At 43.4% G+C, this 23,781-nt stretch overlaps 1 protein-coding gene across 4 annotated transcripts; it reads left to right on the forward strand.

Moving 5' to 3' along the window:
* The first annotated feature begins 17,784 nt into the window (after positions 1-17,784).
* CITED2 (Cbp/p300 interacting transactivator with Glu/Asp rich carboxy-terminal domain 2) lies at positions 17,785-21,755 on the forward strand. 4 transcript variants are annotated; one of them, XM_033935440.1, is made up of 2 exons: positions 17,785-17,917; positions 20,217-21,755. In XM_033935440.1, the coding sequence occupies exons 1-2, from the start codon at positions 17,814-17,816 to the stop codon at positions 20,911-20,913; spliced, it is 801 nt and encodes a 266-aa protein (XP_033791331.1). In that variant the 5' UTR covers positions 17,785-17,813; the 3' UTR covers positions 20,914-21,755. The 4 variants fall into 4 exon arrangements, with proteins under 4 accessions (XP_033791331.1, XP_033791333.1, XP_033791332.1 ...); XM_033935442.1 differs by lacking the exon at positions 17,785-17,917 and adding an exon at positions 18,030-18,164; XM_033935441.1 differs by lacking the exon at positions 17,785-17,917 and adding an exon at positions 18,933-19,066.
* The last annotated feature ends 2,026 nt before the right edge of the window (positions 21,756-23,781 follow it).

The following is a 23,781-nucleotide window of genomic DNA, read 5'->3' on the forward strand; positions in this document are numbered from 1 at the left end:
AGGTCCCATTAAATTTAAAAAAATGGGATCTGTGCTAAAATAGCATAAGTTAGTGGCAATCCCTTATTTATCCTGTTTGTCCTATATTGATTAGATTGTAAGCTCTGTTGAGCAGGGACAGGCTGATAAGTGTTTAGTGTACAGTACTGCGTACATCAGGTAGCACTACAGAAAAGTAGTAGCAGTAGTAGTAAAAGCACATCTTCATGGTAGCCCACACTGATAACTATGCTCAAGCATTTTCCCTATCTGTCCCAGTGGGCTCACAATCTATCTAATGTACCTGGGGCTGAAACTTGTTCGACTTGGGAGACCCTGCTGGTAGAGAAACTTCCAACGGCATAGTTTTCAGCTTCTCCGAGAAGTTTCTCTACCAGCAGGGTCTCCCAAGTCGAACAAGTTTCAGCCCCAGGTACATTAGATAGATTGTGAGCCCACTGGGACAGATAGGGAAAATGCTTGAGCACCTGATTGTAAAACCGCTTACATAACCTTGATAGGCGGTATATAAACAACTAGCAAACTTGAAATCCCGTCCCCGCAGATAACCACGAGAAAAATCCCATGTCATTCTTCAGCATCTATCTCAACCTCAAGTCCTTCTACTCTAGCATTCTTCAATGCAAAGTTTGAGGGTCAGTGGTTGTGCCCATTCATACTCAGATTCCTCCCTCTGTCAAAGAATGCCATGGTGATGATTTCCCGTGGGGAAGGCAACGGTGATGAATTTTGTCGCTGTGTCATTCTCCAGACTAACGATGTACCACCCATCTTGGCAGCAATAGATGGGCAGTGTTGGAGGTAGAGAATCATGTTTGATGCGACAACAGTAACAACATTGAAATTATATTGCGCAGAAGTATGGCCCAGCATCTACTTCTGTATTCTGCCATGAAAACTCGGTGATGAAAGATCATCAAGTCACTAGGACACAAACACGAGTCTATGGCATCTAACAAATATCAAAAGTGGTTATTAATAACTAAGGTTAACAGTAGACTAACACATCTTAATGGAAACCCATGCTGATAAATCATCACCACCACCAAAAAAATCTCAATTTTATAAAGTCTCTACAAGTACTGAAGCATGGTCAAACCTAAAAAAAACCAAACATGTATTCCCCATTTCAGAAGGGAGAATGCACATCTATGTCCAAAAAGACTAATGTTGGACTATACACCTGCTGCCCAGGAGGACATCAAGGGAGGCAGGAAGGGAAGCTAGAGGAGAAATATTTGAATAGGAGGGGGTTGGAGAAGAGAGGAGGGGTGAAATGCTAAACAACAGGAGGCAAGAAGGGAAGCCAGAGGGAGAAATGTTTGAATGTGGATTTGAGGGGAGGGAGGAAGATGGGCTGGACAGCAAGAGGCAAGAAAGGAAGTCAGAATGAGAGATATGCAGCATCCATATCCCCCCCCCCCCCCCCACACACACACACACACACACAACCTTCAAACAGCAAGAGGCTGGAGGGGAAGCCAAAGGCTGGAGGAGAAGCCATGTTTTGGCACGGGTTGGAGTGAAAATACTGGGCAACAGTCAGTAAGGGAAGCGAGAGGAAGAAGGGGCTCCTAAAGGGGAGGAATGAAGGAAAGAGAGAGGGAAAGATGTTAGATTTGGGGCAGAGAAGATGGATGCTGGACAACAGGAGATAGAAAAATCTTGAAGTGGGATGTAGGGAAGGAAATTATAGATGCTGGACAGTGTGAGGAAGGAAGGAAAAAGGGAGTGATTTTGGACTCATGAAGAGAGAGGGAGAAATGCTGTACTAAGGGAGGGGAGGGTGACAGGGAAGAGAAAGAGATGCATGGGAGGTGTCAGGAGGGAAAAAAGATAGGACAGGGAGATGTCAGGCTTCAAGTGTGGGGGGGAGAAAGAAGGAATGGAAGGAGATGCAGGGTTATAAGGGTGGAGCAAGGCGTAGGGAACAGAGATACAGTAAAACCTTGGTTTACGAGCATAATTCGTTCCGAAACCATGCTTGTAATCCAAAACACTCGTATAGCAAAGCGAATTTCCCCATAAGAAATAATGGAAACTCAGACGATTCGTTCCACAACCCAAAAACTTTAAAACAAAATACTGTATGTACTTGTATTGCAAGACCTCACTCATTTAGAACAGTCACTATACTCCCGCAGCGTCAGAGAGAGAAGAACCATCGGCTCAGTTGTGATGATGCTTTTCTTGAGATAAGGAGACCAGAACTGAACTCAATAGGCCAGATGAGGTTGCACCATGGAGCAATACAGGGGCATTATAACATTTTTAGTCTTGTTAACCATCCCTTTTTTAATAATTCTTAGCATCCTGTTTGCTTTTTTGGCCGCCGCTACATATTGGGCGGAAGGTTTCATCGTATTGTCTATGATGATACCCAGATCCTTTTCTTAGGCACTAACCCCCAAGGTGTACCCTAGCATCTGATAACTGTGATTCAAGTTATTCTTCCTAATGTGAATCACTTTGCATTTGTCCACATTACATTTCATCTGCCATTTGGAAGCCCAGTCTTCCAATTTCCTAAGGTCTGTCTGCAATTTTTCACAATCTGCATGCGTTTTAACAACTTTGAACAGTTTAGTGTCATCTGCAAATTTAATCACCTCACTCATCGTCCCAATTTCCAGATCATTTATAAATAAGTTAAATAGCACCAGTCCCAGTACAGACCCCTGCGCCACCCTTGAAGGAGAAAATGTATACATAGCAAATTCACAGGGCACCACCTGCTGGGGAAAAGCTTTGATGATCACCACATATTGGTGCCGGTGGAAGATAGAGGAGAAGACAGAAAGGCATCAACATCCATTGAGGAGCAGACACTGTGATGATAAGAAAGTTCCAGTCCACAACTGCCCACCCAGATAGCAATATGGTTGATCAGGGAGCATATTGTTTGAAAGGTAGAATAGTTTTCACCCTCGAGGAGGGCCAACTAGTGGGGCAGATCTACTGTGAAGCTTGCATGTTCTGCCATACTCCCGTGATTATCTTCCCAAGATGCCAAAGCTGTTCAGCCAGTTTGTTTGAGATCTGCCAGAGGAGAAACAGCAGAAAGATGGCCAGCTCCACCTCCAAGGGCTCACCTTCTGAGGTCTCTGCAATGGCTGGGGAACCGGAACAACCAGAGCAGAACTCAAAAAAAAAAAAAAAAAGAATTGACTGGTATGAAGCCTAGGTTATGCAGGTGCCAGCATTTACAGCGTCAACACTAAATACAAAGTGACCAGATTTAGGACAGCTCAAAGGTTGTCCTAAATCTGGCCACTTCGCTGTGTGCCGACACTGAATATCAGGCTGGCACTGGCATAACTTTTTTTTTTTTAAATTAAATAAAAAGGTCCCATCTCCCAAACCATGCCCCCTGTAGTACCACAACTTGCCACAAGAGGTTGCAGTAGCCATTCTGAAAGGCCGCTGTGAGGGGGCTGTGCTCCTGCCCCCCAAAGAGCCCCACTGGATCACCAGGTGTTTAGGTCGGCCTGGGATGGGTCTACCTACACCCTGGGTGGGTTAGGTATGGTTGGGGGAAGCAGTGGGGGCAGGGGAAGGAGGGGGTGGGGGCACAAAAGCTTTTTAAAAAATATCTATATTTATGTAGGTCCTGGCTTGATATTCAGCCAGAACCTGCATAATTCTTATGTGAGTCTGACTGAATATCGGTTGGGTTTGCATAAGCTCCGGGCAGCTTGGACACCCAGAGTTATGCTTCAATATTCAGTGCCAGTGACTGGACATGGACCAGCACTGAATATTGGGGCATAATTTAGCCAGCAGTGACCAGCACTTAAAAAAATGTTGACCACCACTAGCTGAATATCGGGGGGTGGGGGGTCATAACTTTACACACATAAGAATAGCCATACTGGGTCAGAATGGTCCATCTACCCAGTATCTTGCTTCCATAGTGGCCAAACCAGGTCACTAGTACTTGGCAGAAACTCGAATAGTAGCAACATTCCATGCTACCAATCCCAGGGCCAGCAATGGCTTTCCCCATGTCTGTCTCAATAGCAGACTATGAACTTTTCCTCCAGGAACTTATCCAAACCACTGGAATCTTCTGGCAAAGCATTCCAGAGCTTAACTATTTTCTGAGTGAAAAAATAATTTCCTTCTATTGGTTTTAAAAGTATTCCCCTGTAACTTCATCGAGAGTCCCCCTAGTCTTTGTCAATTTTGAAGGAGTAAAAATATCAATCCACTTGCACCCATTTTACACCACTCAGGATTTTGTAGGCTTCAGTCATATCTCCCCTCAGCCATCTCTTTTCCAAGCGGAAGAGCCTTATATAAGAGGAGTTCCATACCCTTTATCATCTTGGTCACTCTTTTTTGAACTTTTTCTAATTCCGCTATATCTTTTTTGAGATACGGCAACCAGAATTGTAATTTTGTAAGTACCTGCTTCTGCATATAGAACATTGGTTTGCCGGCAAAAAAGGTTTAAATTCATTCTCTCTGCAGATTGGCAGCATATGTAAGTATAAAAAACTGCTAAAGCACTTTTCCTGGGAAAATCTAAAATGTTTAGAGCCTTATCTTCTGCAAATGTGGAACAGAAACAAGAAATAAGACTCGTCGACTCCTGATGTACTTAAGAAATAACTGTTTCTAGTCCAGCACCACAATAAAGATGGAATTTACATAAGCAAATTTATCAGAAAACAAAACTGTCAATGAGGAAGTACCGTCTACCCAAATTTTATAAACTGAGGTCTTTATCTTGGTAGAAGTTGCAAACAACAGTAAGGCTGCCAACTGGATCCAGATTTGCATTACAGGGTTTCTCCAGTGCAAGCTGGGACTTGTAGTCTTACTTTTCTTAGGGAATGCAATGGAAAATCAGAACTACAAGTCCCTGCATGCAACTGCAATCTGGATCCAGTTGGCAGTCTTAAGAGGTTTTCTTTTGCTTGACATTTCTTTTTTAAAAGGTACTTTCTTTTCAAGGTGTGAATAAAACAGTGCTGTCATCTTCCTCCTCAGGACATGTCCCAATATGATCCTCTCTGTGATCTCAGAGTGCTGCGTCTTCTTAGAGTTACCAGCCACTCCAAAAAAAAAAGGAGGCTGGATTGAGACATCTGGGTTTTACTTCCATTCCTTTCAATGGAAGTAAAACTCGGCTATATCAATCTTTCCTCTTTTTTTTCTTTCTGGAGCTATATGGTAACCCTACATCTTTTGCAATCTGCAGAAAACATTGCAGGTGCTAGCATGGCTGTGTTTCTTTTTTTCTTTTTTTTTTTTTACATTACTGTATATTATTAGGGGTTAAATGTCTGTCTTGTGCAGTCTTACACCAAAGAGAAAATGAAATGAGAAAAAACGTACTGATCATTCACATGGAATCTACAAGCTCCCCAGCAAAGGTTTCTCCCACCAGCAACATAAAATCTTTTTGTTATAATAGTGTATTTAAACCTTTATGGTATTGCTTATTATTATTTATAATTGATGTAGTTTAGTTCTTTTCAACCGGCTCTAAACTTCTCTGTTTTAAGTGGGTAAGAGGTATTCAAATTAAATTAAAATCTCCATCTGCTCTGTATCAACCTATTTCTCAGCCCCTCTCAGCTGCAGTTCTCACTTCTTTTGTCCCTCTCACACCTCTGCATCAATTCAGAAGCAGATTCACTGTGGTGTCAGATTACAATGAGCTGTTCTTGCTGCAGGTTAATCCCTTAACTGCTACAGTAACAACAGCACATTAGCAGTTCTTTCTGCCTCTGACCCCCCCCCCCCCCCACCCCCATCACTTTAGCTTTTGCTTTTCTCACACCCCAGCCTCTGCACTTATAGCTGCTCCTTTCAGCTCTCTCATATCTCCAGGGTGCCAATGTTCAGAACCTCACACCGGCATCAGAACCGATTAGCGCTGGACCAGTGCTGGCATTAATCTACACAGAATGCTCAAAGGGCTTTAGCCTGACGTTAATTAAGGGCTAGATTCACTAACCTCACGGATCCAATCCGTTAGCGATCCAATCCGTGAGGTTGCTGGGTGCCAGATTCACGATGTTTCCTCGTGCAAATGGGGGCGATCGGAGTCACACACCCCCAACTGACCACACGTATCGCTGGAGAGCGATCCTGACACATGCGAAGACCATCTTCTTTGCCTGTAGAGGGTCCGCGCATGCGCTTTTGCTCTCCGTGAACAAAATTGCTTTTTTAATTTTTTGACTTTTATTTTTATTTTGACTCACAAGCCCGTGATTTTAACCCCTGGGTTTAAAGCGGGGGCTGCACTGTGGCATGTTCTGGAACTTAACAGAACATGCCATAGTGCAGCCCCGCTTTAAACCCGCGGGTTAAAACCATGGTGTCGGGGTGGCAAGAGCTGGAGAGTCTGGCCAGAGAGCAGAGCGGCAAGCAGGAAAGTCGGGGCAGAGAGCGGGGCGGCAGAGAACAGTACAGTCGGAAAGGACGCTTCTTTATTGATAGGCCAGCCCAGATGGTGTTCCTGATTTTGGTTAGTGAATCGCTGCCTTCCTATATTTGCATGCCATTCCCCCTCATTTGCATGCACAGATCGGAACAGGAGTAAGGTTAGTGAATTGGGTCGCAAACTGGTCGGGACACGATCGGTGTCCTTAGTGAATCTAGCCCTAAGTCACTGCTTGCCCTGGATCGGTAACAAGGAATATTGTATTTGGGCTTTGCCAGGTACTATCTACTATTTCAACTGCAGGTCCATGGATGTGGAATTTATTGTCTGGAGTTTTACGATTTTTCAGGCCTTTTACTAAGCAGATTACACTTTTAGAAATCTAATGAAATCCTGGGAAGGGGTAAAATGCGGACCTCACAGACCTGACGGACCTCGCGGATCTAAACCCGCACGTCCTTAAAAATCTGAGGTCCATGCCACTTGTAGTTAGTTTCTGGCTCTGACAGACCTCGGTGACATTTTAGCGCTGACGGATCCGTCTCAGCATAGGGAGGGAAAAGTATTAGGATCTGTCAGCACTACAATGTCATCGAGGTCTGTCAGAGCCGCGGACCTCAGATTTTTAAATTTACTGGGGCTGCAGGAAACCAGTTTAAAGGATTCGTTTTAGAGCCGCTCCAGCACTAGTCTCTGGCTCTGACAGACCTCGGTGACATTTTAGTGCTGACGGATCCTAATACTTTTCCCTCCCTATGCTGAGACGGATCCATCAGAACTAAATTGTCACCAAGGTCTGTCAGAGCCAGAAACTAACTACAAGGGGCACGGACCTCAGATTTTTAAGGACGTGCGGGTTTAGATCCGTGAGGTCCGTGAGGTCTGCGTTTTACCCCTTCCCTGAAATCCTGCAGAAAAGGAAATTGATAATGTAGAGTCTGTTTATTTGATTCTTGGGTGCTTTCCGTGTATGTGTGTTTTGTATGTTATATTTGAATTTGTGCGTTTTATTGTAATCCGCTTTGATGTAAAGTGGGCAATACATTTTTTTAAATAAATAAATACATACATACATACTAGTAACCTGGATTGGCCACCAGGAAGATGGGCTACTGGGATAAACGGACCATTGGTCTGGCCCAATAAGGTTATTCTTATGTTTTTAAGTCATTTGCTATGCCCTCCCAATGCTCAGAGAACAGCGCACAAACAAACCTGCTCTTACCACCGGAAAACTAATGCCAGCTTGGGGCTTGCATTGGTGATGATAGGGGGGGCATTTGAACAGAGGGTTTCTTATGATTTTCTGTTTAAAATCTGCCAGTTTTGAAAGAAGGTTTTTACTTGGCCTAATTTACTGGCGCCTAAATATATTTATTTAAAATACTTATATCCTGCATATCCAATATTCTATGCGGGTTACAAAACAACACTCATAACCGGTTTATACACAGGCAAGACTTAACATTCTAAAATTAGCCTAACACCATAGAACAAATGATTAAAAAAACAAAAATTTGAATAAATAAACAAACTAACATAAGACCATAAGAATAGCCTTACTGGGTCAGACCAACAGTCCAGTAGCCCATTCCCACAGTGGTCATTCCAGGTCACTAATACCTGGTCAAAACCCAAGGAGTAGCAACATTCCATGCTACTGATCCAGGGCAAGTAGTGGCTTCCCCCATGTCTTTCTCAATAACAGACTATGGACTTTTCCTCTAGGAAATTGTCCAAACCCTTCTTAAAACAAGCTTTCAAGCACTTGCGAAAAAGTAAAAAAGTAGATCTGTCGAACAGAGTCGGGGGAGGGCATTTCACAATTGTGGACCTACCACACCAAAAACACGAGAACGAAAAGTGGCTTTAGTAAATCAGACATCTAGCGACGCCTAAGTCTACCACGCCTATTCTTCACCCCTAACCATGTCTACTTTTCTGGTAGGTGTTGGTAGGCATCGGCAGGCTCCTCCACTTAGGTGTCCCTAGGCGTCCTAAGAGTTCGGTGTCAAACTCTTAACTAGTAATTACATTTTTTTTAAATTACCAGCACGGTCACTTACCACCTCGATTAAGCTAATTTTTTTTTTTTTAAGTATGCATGGATCCTACAGTTAGGTGTCGCTTGGTAGCTACAATTAGGGTGCCTAGCAGCGCAAATTGTAGGCATCCTTTCTAGAATCTGGCCCTATATTCTACTACTGAGAAACAAACGTGCAATTCCAAGCAAATCCAAAGGTGAACACACACGTTGATGCTTGTTTTCCGTACTTCTTGTATAAGCCTTTCAAGTGGGAAAAATATTGAAAAGCATATATTTAAAGGTGCAGAAGAATGACATCGGTGTGTGCTTCACTTCCTGGTTTGGCTGGGCATGTGCACAAGAGCTGCACATACTGCAAATCTCTTGTGTGCCTTTGCCGGGCACATTCCTCCCCCTTACTTTCAGTCTCACAGTGTGCATATCATTTAAATGCCATTAGCTTTCAGCATTGGAGGGTTATTTTTCTGTGCTGTTCCTGTAGCATGGGGCTGGTGCTATGCACCAATGCGGCAGAGCTTTGCGCATCGGGGCCCGGGTGCTTCCTCTACTACAGCCATTCCTAGATGCCCTCCTTTCTCCAGCTGGTAGCCCTCAGGTCTCCCTTTCTCACCCTCGCCTTATGGGCTCTGCTATCACTTCTCCTCCTCTGGTCCTCTCCAACCTCTAGCCATGGCTTCTATCACTCCTTGAGTCCTCCCCCCCCCCCCCCCCCCATTTCCTGACACAAAAACAGGCATAGCATTCAGAGATTTCATGAGCAGCTGTTGAATCCTTGCTTACAATGAGCCCTGCTGCCTTCCACATACTCTTGTCCCTGATAGCAGCCTTAGGGCTCAATACAGAAAAATGCTACAAAGCTTTGTGCAGGTTACTATGGTAAGTGCCCAATTTTGAGCATCCAGGAATTTCTCTGCCCACCTCAAAGAATAAAAAGGCAGGAACAATGCCCACTCACTTCTGCCTCCAGGACCAAAATCATTCAAATTGCCTTTTTTGATAGACTGATCCCCTAATGCTGTGGTCTTCATTGCAAGGCCCGCAAGCCAATGGCAGCCCTCCAAGACCTCTGTGGTGGCCTGCGGAGCTTGTGCAGAAAATCGTGTTGTCATCCCCTCTGTTGTCCCCGTCCCCGTCCGTCCCCCCCAGGATCTGGCACTTTTTCTTTCCAGCACTGCAGTCCTGCACTCTTCGGGCCACCGTCAGCATGAATGAAGTAAACATATTGCCTTTGGAAGCCCCAGAAGTTTTCCTTCTGCTACAGCTCAGAAAGATCTCCATTGACCATTACCATCTGTTGCCTTCCACTCAACCAGTTTCTAACCCAGTCTGTCACTTTGAGGCCCATTCCGAGGGCACCTAGCTTATTTATTAGATGACTGTGTGGAACACTGTCAAAGGTTTTGCTAAAATCTAAATACACCACATCTAGCACACTCCCTCTATCCAATTAATCAGATTTGTCTGACAAGACCTGCCTCTAGTGAATCCATGTTGCCTCGGGTCCTGTAATCCACTGGATTCCAGAAACTTAACTATTCTCTATTTTAAAAGTGTTTCCATTAATTTACTTACCACAGAAATCAGGCTTACCGGCCCACAGTTCCCTACTTCTTCCTTACTTCCACTTTTATGGAGAGGGACCACATCCGCCTTTCTCCAGTCCTCCAGTACCACTCCCAACTCTAGAAACTCATTGAAAAGGTCAGTCAGTGGGGCCCAACTTCCCTAAGTTCCTTCAGTACTCTTGGATGTACACCATCCAGCCCAATTGCTTTGGCCAGGTACTAGGGGCCTGGATTGACCACCGTGAGAACGGGCTGCTGGGCTTGATGGACCATTGGTCTGACCCAGTAAGGCTATTCTTATGTTCTTACCTTTAGTTTAGCTAGCTCCTCATGAATATAATCCTCTGAAAATCAATCAGGGTCTACCACACCTCCACCCCTATTTGCATTTGTCTTCTGTGGTCCTGCTCCCAGTGCTTCAGCTGTGAACACAGAACAGAAATATTAGTTAAGCAATTCAACCTTATCTTCATCAGCTTCTACATATTTCTCCCCTTCACCTTTGAGTCTCAGAATGCCACTTTTGCACTTCTTACTACTACTACTACTACTACTACTACTAGTATTAATTATTTCTATAGCACGCAGCGCTGCAGAGTCACAAAGGGTAAGCAAACAGTCCCTGCTCAAAAGAGCTTACAATAAAACCACTTCCTATCACTAATATACCTAAAATGTCTTGGCTCCCACCCACCCCCACCCCCACCATTTTACCATGTCAACTATTTTTTCTTCCATTTGTAACTTTGCTTTCCTGACCAGCTTCTCTTAATTTTTCCAGATATTTTAGCCTGCCTTCCTCTTTCTGCGATCTTATGTATTTTGTGAAAGCTAACCTCTTTTTCCTTACATTTTCAGCTACTACTTTTAGAAAACCAAAGCAGCCTTTAAATCCTCCTACTTTTACTTACTTTTCTTATAAAATGGTTTGTTGCTCTTACAATAGCTCCTTTCAGTTTTGCCCACTGCTTTCCTACTTCTTCCAGTTCATTTTTTTAAAGTCTAGAACCTTTACTTTTGAATATGCCCTCTTTACACCTATCTTAATTTTGAACCACAACATGCAGTGATCACTGGATGCCAGATGATCACCTACTATAACATCAGAAACACTTTCCCCATTTGTAAGTACTAAGTCTAGTATGGCTCCATCTTGTGTGGGTTCCATTACCAACTGCTGGAACAGTTCTCCTTGTAGAGAATCTAAGATCTCCCTACTTCTAGAAGACCCCACTACAGGGTACTCCAATCAATATCTGGCATGTTAAAATCACCTATTATTAATACTTCCCCTTTTACAGTTAAATTGTGAATGTCTACTATTAAATCTCTGTCCACCACTTCTGTCTGTGAAGGAAGCAGGTAGATCGTATCAATATAAATATTTTCCATTCCCTCTTTCCAGATTAACCTATAATGCCTCTTCCTTACCCTGCAAATCATGCAACTGTATGTCTTTAACATGTAATGCTTCTTCCCCTTCTTTTCTTCCTACCCTGTCTTTCCTGAACTGATTATAGCCCGGTATAACTATATCTTAGTCATGGTTCTCCGTGAATCATGTCTCTGATAACCACTACATAAATCCAACTCAGCATCTTACATCAGCCTCAAGATCCAGAACCTTGTTTCCCATACTTTGAGCATTAGTATACTGTATACTGCTTTCCAGACATTGCCACCTTTTTTCATTTGTGTCGAGGTATTTAATTATTCACTTACCTGAGGGATCACCCTGTTCCAACAATTCTAGTTTAAAGCCCTCCTCGTGCACACCATCCCTGCTCAGCAACCTTTGGAAAATCATCCCATGGTCTAAGAAGCCAAAACGCTCTTGACACCATCCATGCAGCCACACATTCATCTCCAGGATGCTAGCTTCTCTGCCCAGGCCTTTACCCTCAACAGGAAGGATCAACAAGAATATCACCTGCTTCACCTTCTCCCCTATAGCCACAGTCACTTTTGATATGCTCAGAGGGGTACCTAGCAGTATCATTAGTGCCAACATGGATGAGCAGCATTGGATGAGTCTTAGTAAGCTCGCCATAACTTCTTGGACTTTGGCACCGGGCAGAAGGCATACCTCCCGGGACATCATGTCCAGTCTGCAGATCCAGCAATTTGGGAGATTTCGAGCTTTGGTCCTTCCTCTCCTTGGCATGTTCTCATCTCCTACACTTCCAGAGCTGCATATAATTATAATAATAATTTTATTCTTATATACCGCCAAAGCCATGGAAGTTCGAGGCGGTTTACAGCAAGAAGCGCTGGAGAATCAGTGAAGAGGTTACAATTAAAGTCAAGAGTACAATCTTACATAATGAAAGAATTGGAAAACTATATAGTTCTTAGCAGAGCTGTGTAGATTCTCAGTTTACAAATCGATTGAACAAACTCGTTTTTACCAATTTTCTGAAATTGAAGTAGGAAAAGGAGAGCGTGTTCAAGTTACTAAGCCAATCGTTCCATTTGCCTGCCTGGAAGGCAAGAGTTCTGTCCAGGAATCTTTTGCATTGGCAGGCTTTAATTGTCGGATAGGTGAACAGATGTGTTCTTCGAGTGGGCCTAAAAGTGCTTGCCAGATTAAAATGGGAAACTAGGTAAGTAGGGGCCAAATATTGATTTATAACACAGACAAGAGAACTTAAACAGGATTCGCACCTCCAGGGGAAGCCAATGGAGTTTTTGATAATAGGGGCTTATGTATTCCCATTTCTTCAGCCCAAAAATTAGTCGAAGTGCCGAATTTTGAATGACTGAGTCTTAGAATGTTTTTTTTGAAGGATCCCAGGTAAATGATGTTGGTCCTTCAGTTCAATGGTAGGTGGAGTCACAGTATCAGGGTCTTGTAATCTGAGTCCAGCTTTCCTCCCTCAGTATGGCCTCTTCTTCCCCACTAGACTATCACGGCTTACTTGTGAGGCAGGGACAGGGGTTTGGGTCAAGTCGAGTCCCGGGAAAGGTCCACTAGACTACCAAGGATAATTTTGGGTGTAAGTTGAGGGGATAAAGATCAGGTGGGCTTTTTTATTTTTTTTAACAATGTTCCCTTTCCTGTCAATGCATGAGCCAAGCCTTCACTCACAGCTGACAGGAAGAGAGACATTCAAGCAATGAGTTACAGATTACTGCAGTGCTGTGCGCATTTTTTTTATTTTTATTACATGGCAGTAATTTGTATTCTCATTGCTTTACAGCTTCAAGGCACTAAACTTTTGCAGTAAGCTTGCATTAGAAGACGTGCGCTCAGCCATCAGCACATGGCTCTTATGTGGCTTTCTGTATCAGCCCCTAAGTATGCGCCTGCTGATTCTTTCCCAGTAACTCTCCTTTCCGCTGGGTGATTTTCCCAATGAAATAACAATAAAGTTCACACAAGAGCTGCCCAATTCTCGGTTCAAATTGGAAAGAGTTGGACCGAGCTTTGTTTTATCCCAGACCTGTCATCTGTGAACATATACGCCACAGTGACCCCTGATGCAGACGTTCCTCAGACGCCGAAACACAGTGCTGTGTCGGGTCCACAGCTTCTGCTTGTGTCCATTTATGAAATATACAAGTTGGTTTTACATCAGTGATCTTCAGTGGAGTGTTCATTGTCCGTTCCCACTTCCTTTTGTACTGTTTTATGCCCGTGGGTTCTCTGTCCTGTTGGACTTTTTGGTGTTTACTTAGACAGTGGGAAAGAAACAGAAATGTTGGATATGGCTGTGGAAAGGAAGGTACAGAGATGGAAGATGGATAGTGGGCAGGAGCCTGGGACCAACATGATTTGAATAATAAAATGACCAGATAATAAAAGGTAGAAAAAATAATTTTATTTTCTATTTTGTGATTATAATATGTCATATTTGAAATTTGTAATCTGCCAGAGCAGGTGTTAAACAGCAAATGTGAACTAGGACCTAAAAGAGAGAGAGGAAAATATTTTTTTGTTTGTTTTGCTTACACCACAGCACCATAGGGTCGGAGAGGACAAAGGGGGGGTTGGGGTGGGGGGTGAAGAGGCTACAAAATAAACCCACCAGAACATTTGAAAAAAACGCCCGATTGAGAAGGAAAAGCGAATCGAATTGAAAAATCAGTTCAATAGGCCAAAATTTCCCTGAATTGGGCAGCACTAGTGCACACATATACAAGGACTCCCCTCCCCCCCCCCCCCCCCCCCAAGCACTGTACAGTGCTTTTTCAGAACAATCTTTGTAACTGAAATAGGGTTACCAGACGTCTGGATTTTTCCAGAAATGTCCTTTTAGAGGACCGTCCGGGCATCCTGACAGGGGACATGATCGAAACATTCAAGATAATGAAGGGAATAGACTTAGTAGATAAAGACAGGTTGTTTTCCCTCTCCAAGGTAGGGAGAACGAGAGGGCACTCTCTACAGTTAAAAGGGGATAGATTCCGTACAAACGTAAGGAAGTTCTTCTTCACCCAGAGAGTGGAAGAAAACTGGAACGCTCTTCCGGAGGTTGTTATAGGGGAAAACACCCTCCAGGGATTCAAGACAAAGTTAGACAAGTTCCTGCTGAACCAGAACGTACGCAGGTAAGGCTAGTCTCAGTTAGTGCACTGGTCTTTGACCTAAGGGCCGCCGCGTGAGCGGACTGCTGGGCACGATGGACCACTGGTCTGACCCAGCAGCGGCAATTCTTATGTTCTTATGTTGTTTTCAAAACCCAGCACTTTGTTTGGATTTTGAAAAGCTGTTGAGCTCATGGTCGAGTCTGGAGTGCATCTGGGCAAGCGCGGATGCAACGTGGTTGTGCGCGACATCATCGCTTCGCATCTGCGCATGTACAGATGCATTCCAGACTAAGGTTGGGAGGCAGAACGAGGGGGGGTACCAAGGTAGAATGGGTGGGGGGTCACACATCCTCTTTTTCCAGATGCAAAATCTGGTAACCCTAAACTGGAACAAAAAAAATTCTAAGATTGTAATTTTCAGCATTTTTCAGCTATCACGTCCTGACTAGTATACACTAAGGCCTTGAGTTGGAGTTACAAAACATCCGGATTTACCCACTTATGTTCTCTTTTTAGAGGATTGTCTGGGTGTCCGGATGGATTTTTTTTAAAAGCAGCTGTTCATTCGGAATTTCAAGTTCAGGCCGCATCTGGAGGGCCTCCGAGCATGCGCGAGTGTGACTTGATTACGTCATGCTTCTGCGTGTAACATTATTGAATCAAATCTGCACATGCTCGGAGGCCCTCCAGACACAGCTCTGAGCTCTAGGGAAGAGGTTTGGGGGGGAGGGAAGGTTGGGGCAGAACAAGGCGTGCCTTGGGCGGAATGGGGTGAAGATGGGCCATGTGTCTGGGTTTTAGCTTAACAAAATCTGGTCACCCTACCCCAAGTCTATAAAAGAAGCCTAAAGTTAGGAGCCTAGATTGGTGCACCTAGCTGATCTAGGTGTCTAACTTAATTTTCTTAATTGGCTTAATTGGCGTTGATAATTGAAAGCATCATTTAAAAAAACCAATTAAGCCATTTGGTTTGGGGGTTTAGTTTTTGTGTTATTTTATTTCTTTAATTAAAGATTTGCATATAATTAAAAGGGGTAGGGATGGGAGGAGGAGGGAATTGAGAAATAGAAAAAGGGGGTTTGAACTAGAGAATGTATTAAGGTTTATTGTAGATAATATGGAAATATATTTTGGAGGAATAATATAACTATGTTTGACAAATATTTTTATGAAAATAATTGTTTTGAGTTTAATTTGTATTATATTTTTGTATACTTGTATATTCCTTCAATAAAATGTTATAAATTAAAGAATGGGGGGAAGGGAACAGAGGGGGTATATAGAGGAATGAAATAGGTCATATGGAAATATATTTTGGAGGAATGATAGAAATATGTATGGAAAATTATAATTGTGAAACTAATTGTAATGAATATCTTTTTGGATTATATTATTGTATATTTATTTGATTCCTTCAATAAAATGTTATAAATTTAAAAAAACAATTAAAAATCCATTAAAAAAATGAATTGGTAGGCGTCTACACTGAGGCACCTTCCAGCAAGAAGGTGTGGTTAGGGGCAGATTATGGGCATAGTTTGACTTATGTGCACTCAGATCAAGAAAACCCTGACCTAAAGGGCAGTGTGCCTAGGTATTCAACGCTTACCAGTGCCTAAGCCTGCTTAGGCGCTGCTAGGAACGAATCTATAAATGGCACAAGAGTGGATGATTGACAATCGTGCCTAACAGCACCTAGGAGTTAGGCGATAAATTGATCGCTAGGCACCTTCCAGGACTGTCTCCTAAGTCTATGGTGCCTATGTCACGTCTGTCTGTCCAAGTTAGATTGTAAGCTCTTCTGAGTAGGGACTATTTCTATGTTTCTATATAATGTCAAAATGTACAGCGCTATAGCAATGTTAAATAGTAGTAGTAGCCTAGTGACGCCGAAGCCTGAAAGTAGGCTTGTTTAGGGGCAGCGCCGGACTTCGGAGTCACTAGGCGCCACTGGCCACGACTCTATAAGGACCCTAGGCGCCGTAAATGTAGGCCTGTAAAACCTTGGCCTACATTTCCAGCACCCCATGTCCTTGCTCGCCGCAGTTCTGTAAGCAGTGCCTGTCCGTCGACACGTGGCAGGCACCACTTACAGAATCAGTCAAGTGCTCCTGCATTGATCTGTGCAAGTTCCACGCATTAAATGGGAAAAACATGTAAAATACAAGGGCCTTAAATATGAGTTTAGTCCTGGGTTAAAATGTGCTCCCACATTCTAGTGCATGTCAATAAAACTGCCCCATTATAAGCAAATCATTAATTGTAATAGGGTTCTAAAATAATTTGATATCACAAACATTGCCCACCACTACATCACTGTTTTTCAGAAAAAAAAACCATTTTTCTCATTTTAAATTATGCCCTCAAACAATTATACAAGGATGAGTTTAAAAGAAAACGATTTTTGCTTTAAAGAAACATAAACGAGCAAAGAATCTACCCAAAGTGGTGCCTTGCTGGTTAATTTCCCAAGACGGCTAGGAATAGGCAGTGTACGTGCCTTTCCTCCACCTTCTTAACAACCCTTTTTTACAAACAATACTAGAGTTCTAGTGCATTTTGCCCAATAGTTAAATAGGAGAAGGATGAAGTGAGAAAGACCCCTATCAACAGGAGCTTTCCTAAGTGTGACATTCCAGAAGTGCTGCAGAGACTGGAATTTTGCAACCTAAACAGACCTTTCTCAAGCTGATCAGTTGTGAGAGGGGTGGAAGAGAGGGAGGGGCCAGACCTCCCAGAGTTTGGGGAAAATGGGAGGGCAAGCGCCCAAATCTGAGAGATCCTGCAACATTATGACTCAACAGGCAAGAAAGGCATCAAGACTTGCAAGTGAATAGACAAGAGGCTGACAAAAATCGTTTGCAATACAAAAGGTGTTAAAGCAATTGTCATGTTTATTATTCCATTTGCTGATGAGCTTTCACAAGTTAGCCAGTGTCTCACAAATCCAATATGCCCTTTATAGTTTGATCGCATGAAAGTTATTCATGCTATGATTCAAATCTGATATATATTTGGTTTGCTGTCGCTGTGATTATGATGTTGCCATTCCAGCATCATTAAGCAATGGCTGCTCTTGAGTTTGTTTTTGCTGACTGAACATCTGATCTGCTCTAGAGCCGAGAGCCTGATCCTGGAGGCAGAATCAGCGGGCTGCCTCACGCCCCCCCCCCCCCCCCCTCCTCCTGGATCAAAGTGTGCGTGTAAAAAGGTGGATTTCGGGAACGAGGCGCACCGGGTTTGTTTACAGTGCAGAGACGCCCGGCTGTGAATGGCCAAAGCTCCCACAGCAAATGGAAACTTAGCAAAAGGCACGCGCGGATCTGCACGAGAGAACATAGATAAGTGCACAGCACCACTCTGCAATACTGCATGGTATAGCTTGGATTTTTTTTTTTTTTGTGGACCTTTACAATACAAACCACAAAACGCTTTCAATAACGGAGGCAAATGCAATCCCCAATAGAGATTCAAAAAGCTAAAGTCTTTGAGAAATTGACCCACTCCAGGACACAAAGGCCACATTTTTCTGCACCCTGGCGTTACGTAGCACATTCACTGAAGTGGGATCCTCATGATATAAATCGGTTATTTTAAATTTTTTTTTGCTATTAGACTGAAAGTAAGTCTATCGCTCTGGTTGTCGAACAATTGACCACAGCATGTTTTGTTGTTGTTTTTTTTTCTTTCGCCCCTGAAGGTGCAGCCATTTCTACGTTGAGGTTAACGAGACGACAAAGCTGTGTTTTGGAAATACTGGTTGGCATCGATATAATTAAGAAAAGTGATTCGGAAATCGTGTTGCTGTGTCAAGCGTGATGGGATAGTGGGATCGTGATGCTGTGTCAAGCGTTAGAAACTAGCTGCCTACGATGAATTCAATTTGATTCAGAGGCGGGGAACCTTACCGACAGCGTGCTTTATGATATAGACAGTGTTTTGTTATGAATTAATTTCCTATCCCCCCCCCCCCCCCCCCCCCCCCCCAGTTATTGCTGCAGTCCACAAGTCGTTGCATTAGCCAGCTTTGTGCTGTAGTTCCCGACGCTGGGCTGCGCTTTGTTTCCTATAGTGTGGGAGGCAACGCGATCCCACATAGTGGAGCCGCCGAAAACACTGTAATAAAGTGGTCGCACACGTGCAAAAGCGAAATAGAGCGATTGCGCAAGGACTCCTGGAGCCCTTCCAGTTCCGGCCGGGGGGGTTCTCCAGCTGTCCGCGTTTTACTTTTGGTTCGCCTCTCCGCCTTTTTTTTTTTTTTCTCTCTCGCTCTCCTTTAGCTCCGCCCTACTGAAATCCTATATTAAGTAGCTCGTGCGCACCTCCTTTCTCACTGCTGGCACGAGCGCGCGGAGGAGTCTCGGCGAGGGCTGACAAAGCGGAGGCGCTGCTACAGGATCACGTTACAGGGGCTTGCAGGAAGGAGGGGGGGGAAATAAATTTCTCCCCTTTTTTTTTTTTTTTAATTTTTCCCTGTGTTTGCCTTGTTGATCTGCTCTACAGACGCGACTGCAAAAGCAAAAGGTGCAGTGCAATAATTCAAGACTTGATGGTCAGGAGTGGTTTTTCTCATTTTCCCAAATGAGGGAAATGTTCGCTGGTGAAGGGTTATATGACTTTTGTTTTCAATTGATTTTTTTCAAGTTACTGAGACGTGAGTGGAGTCCATGCTTTCGCTCCCAGCCCGCCCTACTATGTTATTTGTTCTGTGCTCGGTAGGATTCATTGTTTTCATTTGGATGCTTTAAGTTAACGAGCTATGGATGGAAATTCTTGGAAGTGCTGGAAATGCATGCCTTAAAGTTGTTGGATAGCAATTTTTGCTAGGAAACTCTAGCAATCTAATTTTCGGGAGGGAGCTAAATTTTGCTTTTTATGGTTGTACAAGATGCAGTATACAGTGTGCATGGCTATTCTTTGAGGTGGGGGGGGGGGAAAGAGGAAGGATTTCTGTATAGAAGATGTTTATGGAAAAGGGGGAGGTGGTGAATAGTCTGCAGAGGCAAAAAGCTGAAGAGGCTCGGGGCTTTCCAAATTAAACTAGCGCAAATATTATAACGTAATGTGTTGTGCCAGCAGGTTTGGAAGTTCATAGGCGTTTTATCAAGAGGCTTGGGTGCGATGTCGTGATGCGAGTCTCCTATTGGCTATACATTGTGCCATAAGAGTTAAAATACCAGTAACTGACGCGTATATGTTGTCCTCTTGTACTGCTACCCTGTAGATGTTCTTGGTGTTAACCTTTTAACTTGATTTTAGCCTTCGGGTGATTCATGGATGTCTCGGAACCTTAACTCTGTTTTTAGTACATATGAGTGAAAAGCAACAGAATGTTTAAAGAACTGTTTGTGCCTTGCATGCATGACTGCTAAAGGTTTTGCTAATTATGCTTTTGAATTATGTACAAGGATCTGCCACTTCGGTACTTAACCCTCGCTGTAGGTGTGTTGGGGGGGGGGGGGGTGAGGGAAGCTGAAGAATCCTGAAAGTAATGTTTGCCCTTGGAGATAAGGTGCTACGTGCAGAAAGTAGCACAAATAAGTAGTTTCTCCACATATGTATTGGTGCCAGGGTGCATATAGCTGTTTGCATGCTGCGACTTATTGTTATTTTTGGGGGTGAGGTTCTCTAGGCTCACTGTAGTAAAAAAAATAAATTACCCCTTATTTTCCAGGTTGGCAATGGCAGACCATATGATGGCTATGAACCATGGGCGATTTCCCGATGGAGCAAATGGGCTTCACCACCACCCCGCCCATCGAATGGGAATGGGTCAGTTTCCTACTCCTCATCACCACCCGCAGCAGCACGCGTTTAACACCTTAATGAGCGATCACTTGCACTACGGAGGTGGAAATATAAACTCGAGCGGTGGCATCAGGCATGCTATGGGGCCGGGGAGCGTAAACGGCGGGCATCCTAACGGTAACATGCCTCCCGCTGCAAGATTCAGCTCCCAGTTCATGGGGGCCCCCGTGGCGAGCCCGGGGGCTCAGTTAACGGCCAGCATGCAGCTGCAGAAGCTAAACAACCAGTATTTCACCCACCATCCTTACCCGCACGGCCACTACATGCCGGATTTGCATCCTGCGAGCCACCAGATGAATGGGGCGAGCCAGCATTTTAGAGACTGCACTCCAAAGCACGCTGGCGGCAGCGTGCCTCCGTCGGTGTCTCACGTCCCTGCGGCGGTGCTGCCTCCCAGCGTCATAGACACCGACTTCATAGACGAGGAGGTTCTCATGTCCTTGGTGATAGAATTGGGCTTGGACCGCATCAAGGAGTTGCCTGAGCTCTGGCTGGGACAGAACGAGTTTGATTTCATGACGGACTTCGTTTGCAAACAGCAGCCCAGCAGAGTCAGCTGTTAATCTGCCGGGAAAACGGATTGATTTTTTATATATATATAGATATATATCTATCTATATATATCTATATATATATAATTGGTGTGAGTGAACATTCCCTTGCCCCTTCTGAGATGGTATATCCTTGCCAGGTCTTGAAAGGCAGAAAATGCAATTCATTCTGCTGTCTACAAGACTCATTTACTGCCAAGCTTGATTGTCAAGGAGAGAGGTGGTGGCTGGCTGGCTATAGGCAAGGTCATATTAATAGTTAACCCAGGCTTGTTCTGGTGTCTTTCCTCATTCTTCACAACTTGTTCCTGCTCTCTGCCGAGCTGAACTGCTGGATCTGAAAGACATCTTGCTTAATCTCATGGGTTATGATTTTTCTAGTGACTGCACTATGCCCAAATGGAAGGAATTTTTGGTGCGAGTATGTGGACTTTCCAGGGCATATTGCTGCACAGATGCTGCCACACTGCTTAATTTAACTATGCATTGCACTACACCTGGATCTTTCCTTTGACACATGCAAAGCTGTCAGGCTAAGAGGTGGACTAATCCTTCATAGATCCGGAGACATGATACTGTTATGTTAATCTGCTACCCATTCCTCACCTGATGTGCAAATAATAGGGTGTGGAATGTTGATTAGTTTGCAAACCATTTCACAAAGATTTTATTTTGTTTGTCTTCAAGATTTTGACACTGTGCTAAATAGTTTACTCAGTACATGGAAAGATACTACTGTGTTGGAAGCTTTTTAGGAAAATTTGACAGTATTTTTGTACTTTTTTTGAGAAAATACTTGTTAATTTATTCTATTTTAATTTGCCAATGTCAATAAAAACCAAGAGAAAATTCTAGCTTGTCTGAGATGTGTACCTGTACCATTCCAAGATTGGCTTCATAAGACCTGCAGAATGACCTTGAGGAGCAGACTTATCAAAGCAGCAGTGACACCCAGAGGCTCAGCTAAGTTTATCAGTTTTTTTCAGATTTTTCCATTTCTAGTCCCTTTTTTTTAATGAACATTTTTCAAGCATGTAGAATTTACCTCTGAAATGTGAGTGCTTGGTTGACTAGCATTTTAGGACAAAATAGGCTTGATACCTGGCTAGAGGGCTAGCAAACTAAACATTGATACATACAAAAGTTGAATGCCAACAAAGTTAGTGGCAGACTCGCTCCTCTGGCTGTATGATTATTAAAGTGCTTTGGCCTGAAGCCTGTATCAAAACTATACAGGGAGGGTAACATTTATAATGGGGTACTTAGGTGGAGATTCCAAAGGGGCGCAAATGACAGGGGAAACAAATCCACAAAGGACAAAGTAGCAAAAATGAGTGGAATTGTCCAATCAGAAAGGTGCACAAATAAAAGTGTCTTTCAACTCATCTGATTGATCTTTATTCATCCAAAGTTACTCGACCCGACATGTTTCGGCCCTAAGGCCTGCGTCAGGAGTCTTGAAGATCTTTGGGTATATGTAAAACTTTACTGCAAGGTCGCGGTACGACGGCGTTTTGACATAAACGGCATTTCAAGTGGTTTACATTATTGTTCATATACCCAAAGATCTTCAAGACTCCTGACGCAGGCCTTAGGGCCGAAACATGTACATGTCGGGTCGAGTAACTTTGGATGAATAAAGATCAATCAGATGAGTTGAAAGACACTTTTTTGTGCACCTATCTGATTGGACAATTCCACTCATTTTTGCTACTTGGAGATTCCAAAGGGGACATTTCTTTTATAGAAATGACACTTCAAAAGCTGCTATAAGGGGTTTTGGTTTAAAAAAAAAATTACACACAAAATACAGCTGCTGTGATACAACACCCCTATGCATCTCCTGCTTGTGTACTTATGGTACAACCTGCCTAAACTATTACAATCTTGTTTGTATATATATATATATATATATATACATACCACTCTTAATATACTGTATATTTGAGGTGGTACATATTTATGAGCATATAACATGTATTTCTTTCAGGGCCAATAAGTGCCTGCTGAGAATGCAAAATGCTCTCTGAAATCCATATTATCCCTAGCTCTTCTCCTGGTCAATAAGTGTCCCTAAATTGACATGAACTTTAAATCTTTCCTGTAGAAATTTTGTGACCAGCAGGGCTTACTTTAGACAAGTGGAGCTGGTTGTGTTAAGCAGGCCAGGCCAAAAGCAGTGAACTGCTCTAGTCCATACCTTCCAGGCAGCTTGTAGTGAAGCAGAGGTTAGAGCACCCTTGCTTTGGAGTGATCTGACTATCTCTCCCCCCCCCCTGCCCCCCCAACCAACAAAAAAAAAAAAAATCCTATCATAACGAGTAGGGCCTTACCCTTAAAGCAAAACGTGGTTAAAGAGTGAGGCTGCAATAACACTTTGAAGGTCAAAATGAGAATCCTGGGCCTCTGAATTGTCTTAATGTTGGTAAGGAGGATTATCTAACCTCCCATTTAATTAGAAATCAGCTTTCAGCTATGAGCATTCATCTGTACCTAGGTATCAATATATCCTTATGCTCTTTCTGATGGCATTTTTTGCCTAATCAGGCCAAGGTACAACCACTTTCTGAAGAAAGCACCTTGCTTTTCACGAGTGCTCCTTCCTTATAGCCCTCAAATTTCAATAGTACCTTCTGTTCTAAACAGGGGTGGGCAACCCAGTCAAGCTTTTAGGTGGGTAAGCATTATTTGCATATTGTGGCAGCAGTGAATGCAAATAGATCTCTTACACATTCAATGGAGAAATCCTCAAAACTCAGCTGGGTTGCAGCCCTTGGACAGGGATTACCTACCCTGTTTAGAATCTTCTTGGTTTAAAAAAAAAAACCTTTCACTGCTATATTAAACTAGGTAGTCCTTTAACTAAGGTGCTGTAGCAGA

The sequence above is a fragment of the Geotrypetes seraphini genome, chromosome 3 (genome assembly GCF_902459505.1).
Source record: "Geotrypetes seraphini chromosome 3, aGeoSer1.1, whole genome shotgun sequence".
NCBI lineage: Eukaryota > Metazoa > Chordata > Amphibia > Gymnophiona > Dermophiidae > Geotrypetes > Geotrypetes seraphini.

What these genes read in the sequence shown, in the direction of transcription:
- CITED2 (XM_033935439.1), top strand. Translation starts at nt 19,124, where the DNA reads ATGAGGGAAATGTTCGCTGGTGAAGGGTTATATGACTTTTGTTTTCAA. An exon ending in TGTTATTTGTTCTGTGCTCG is followed by an intron (nt 19,258 to 20,216) that starts GTAGGATTCATT and finishes CTTATTTTCCAG; the next exon opens with GTTGGCAATGGCAGACCATA.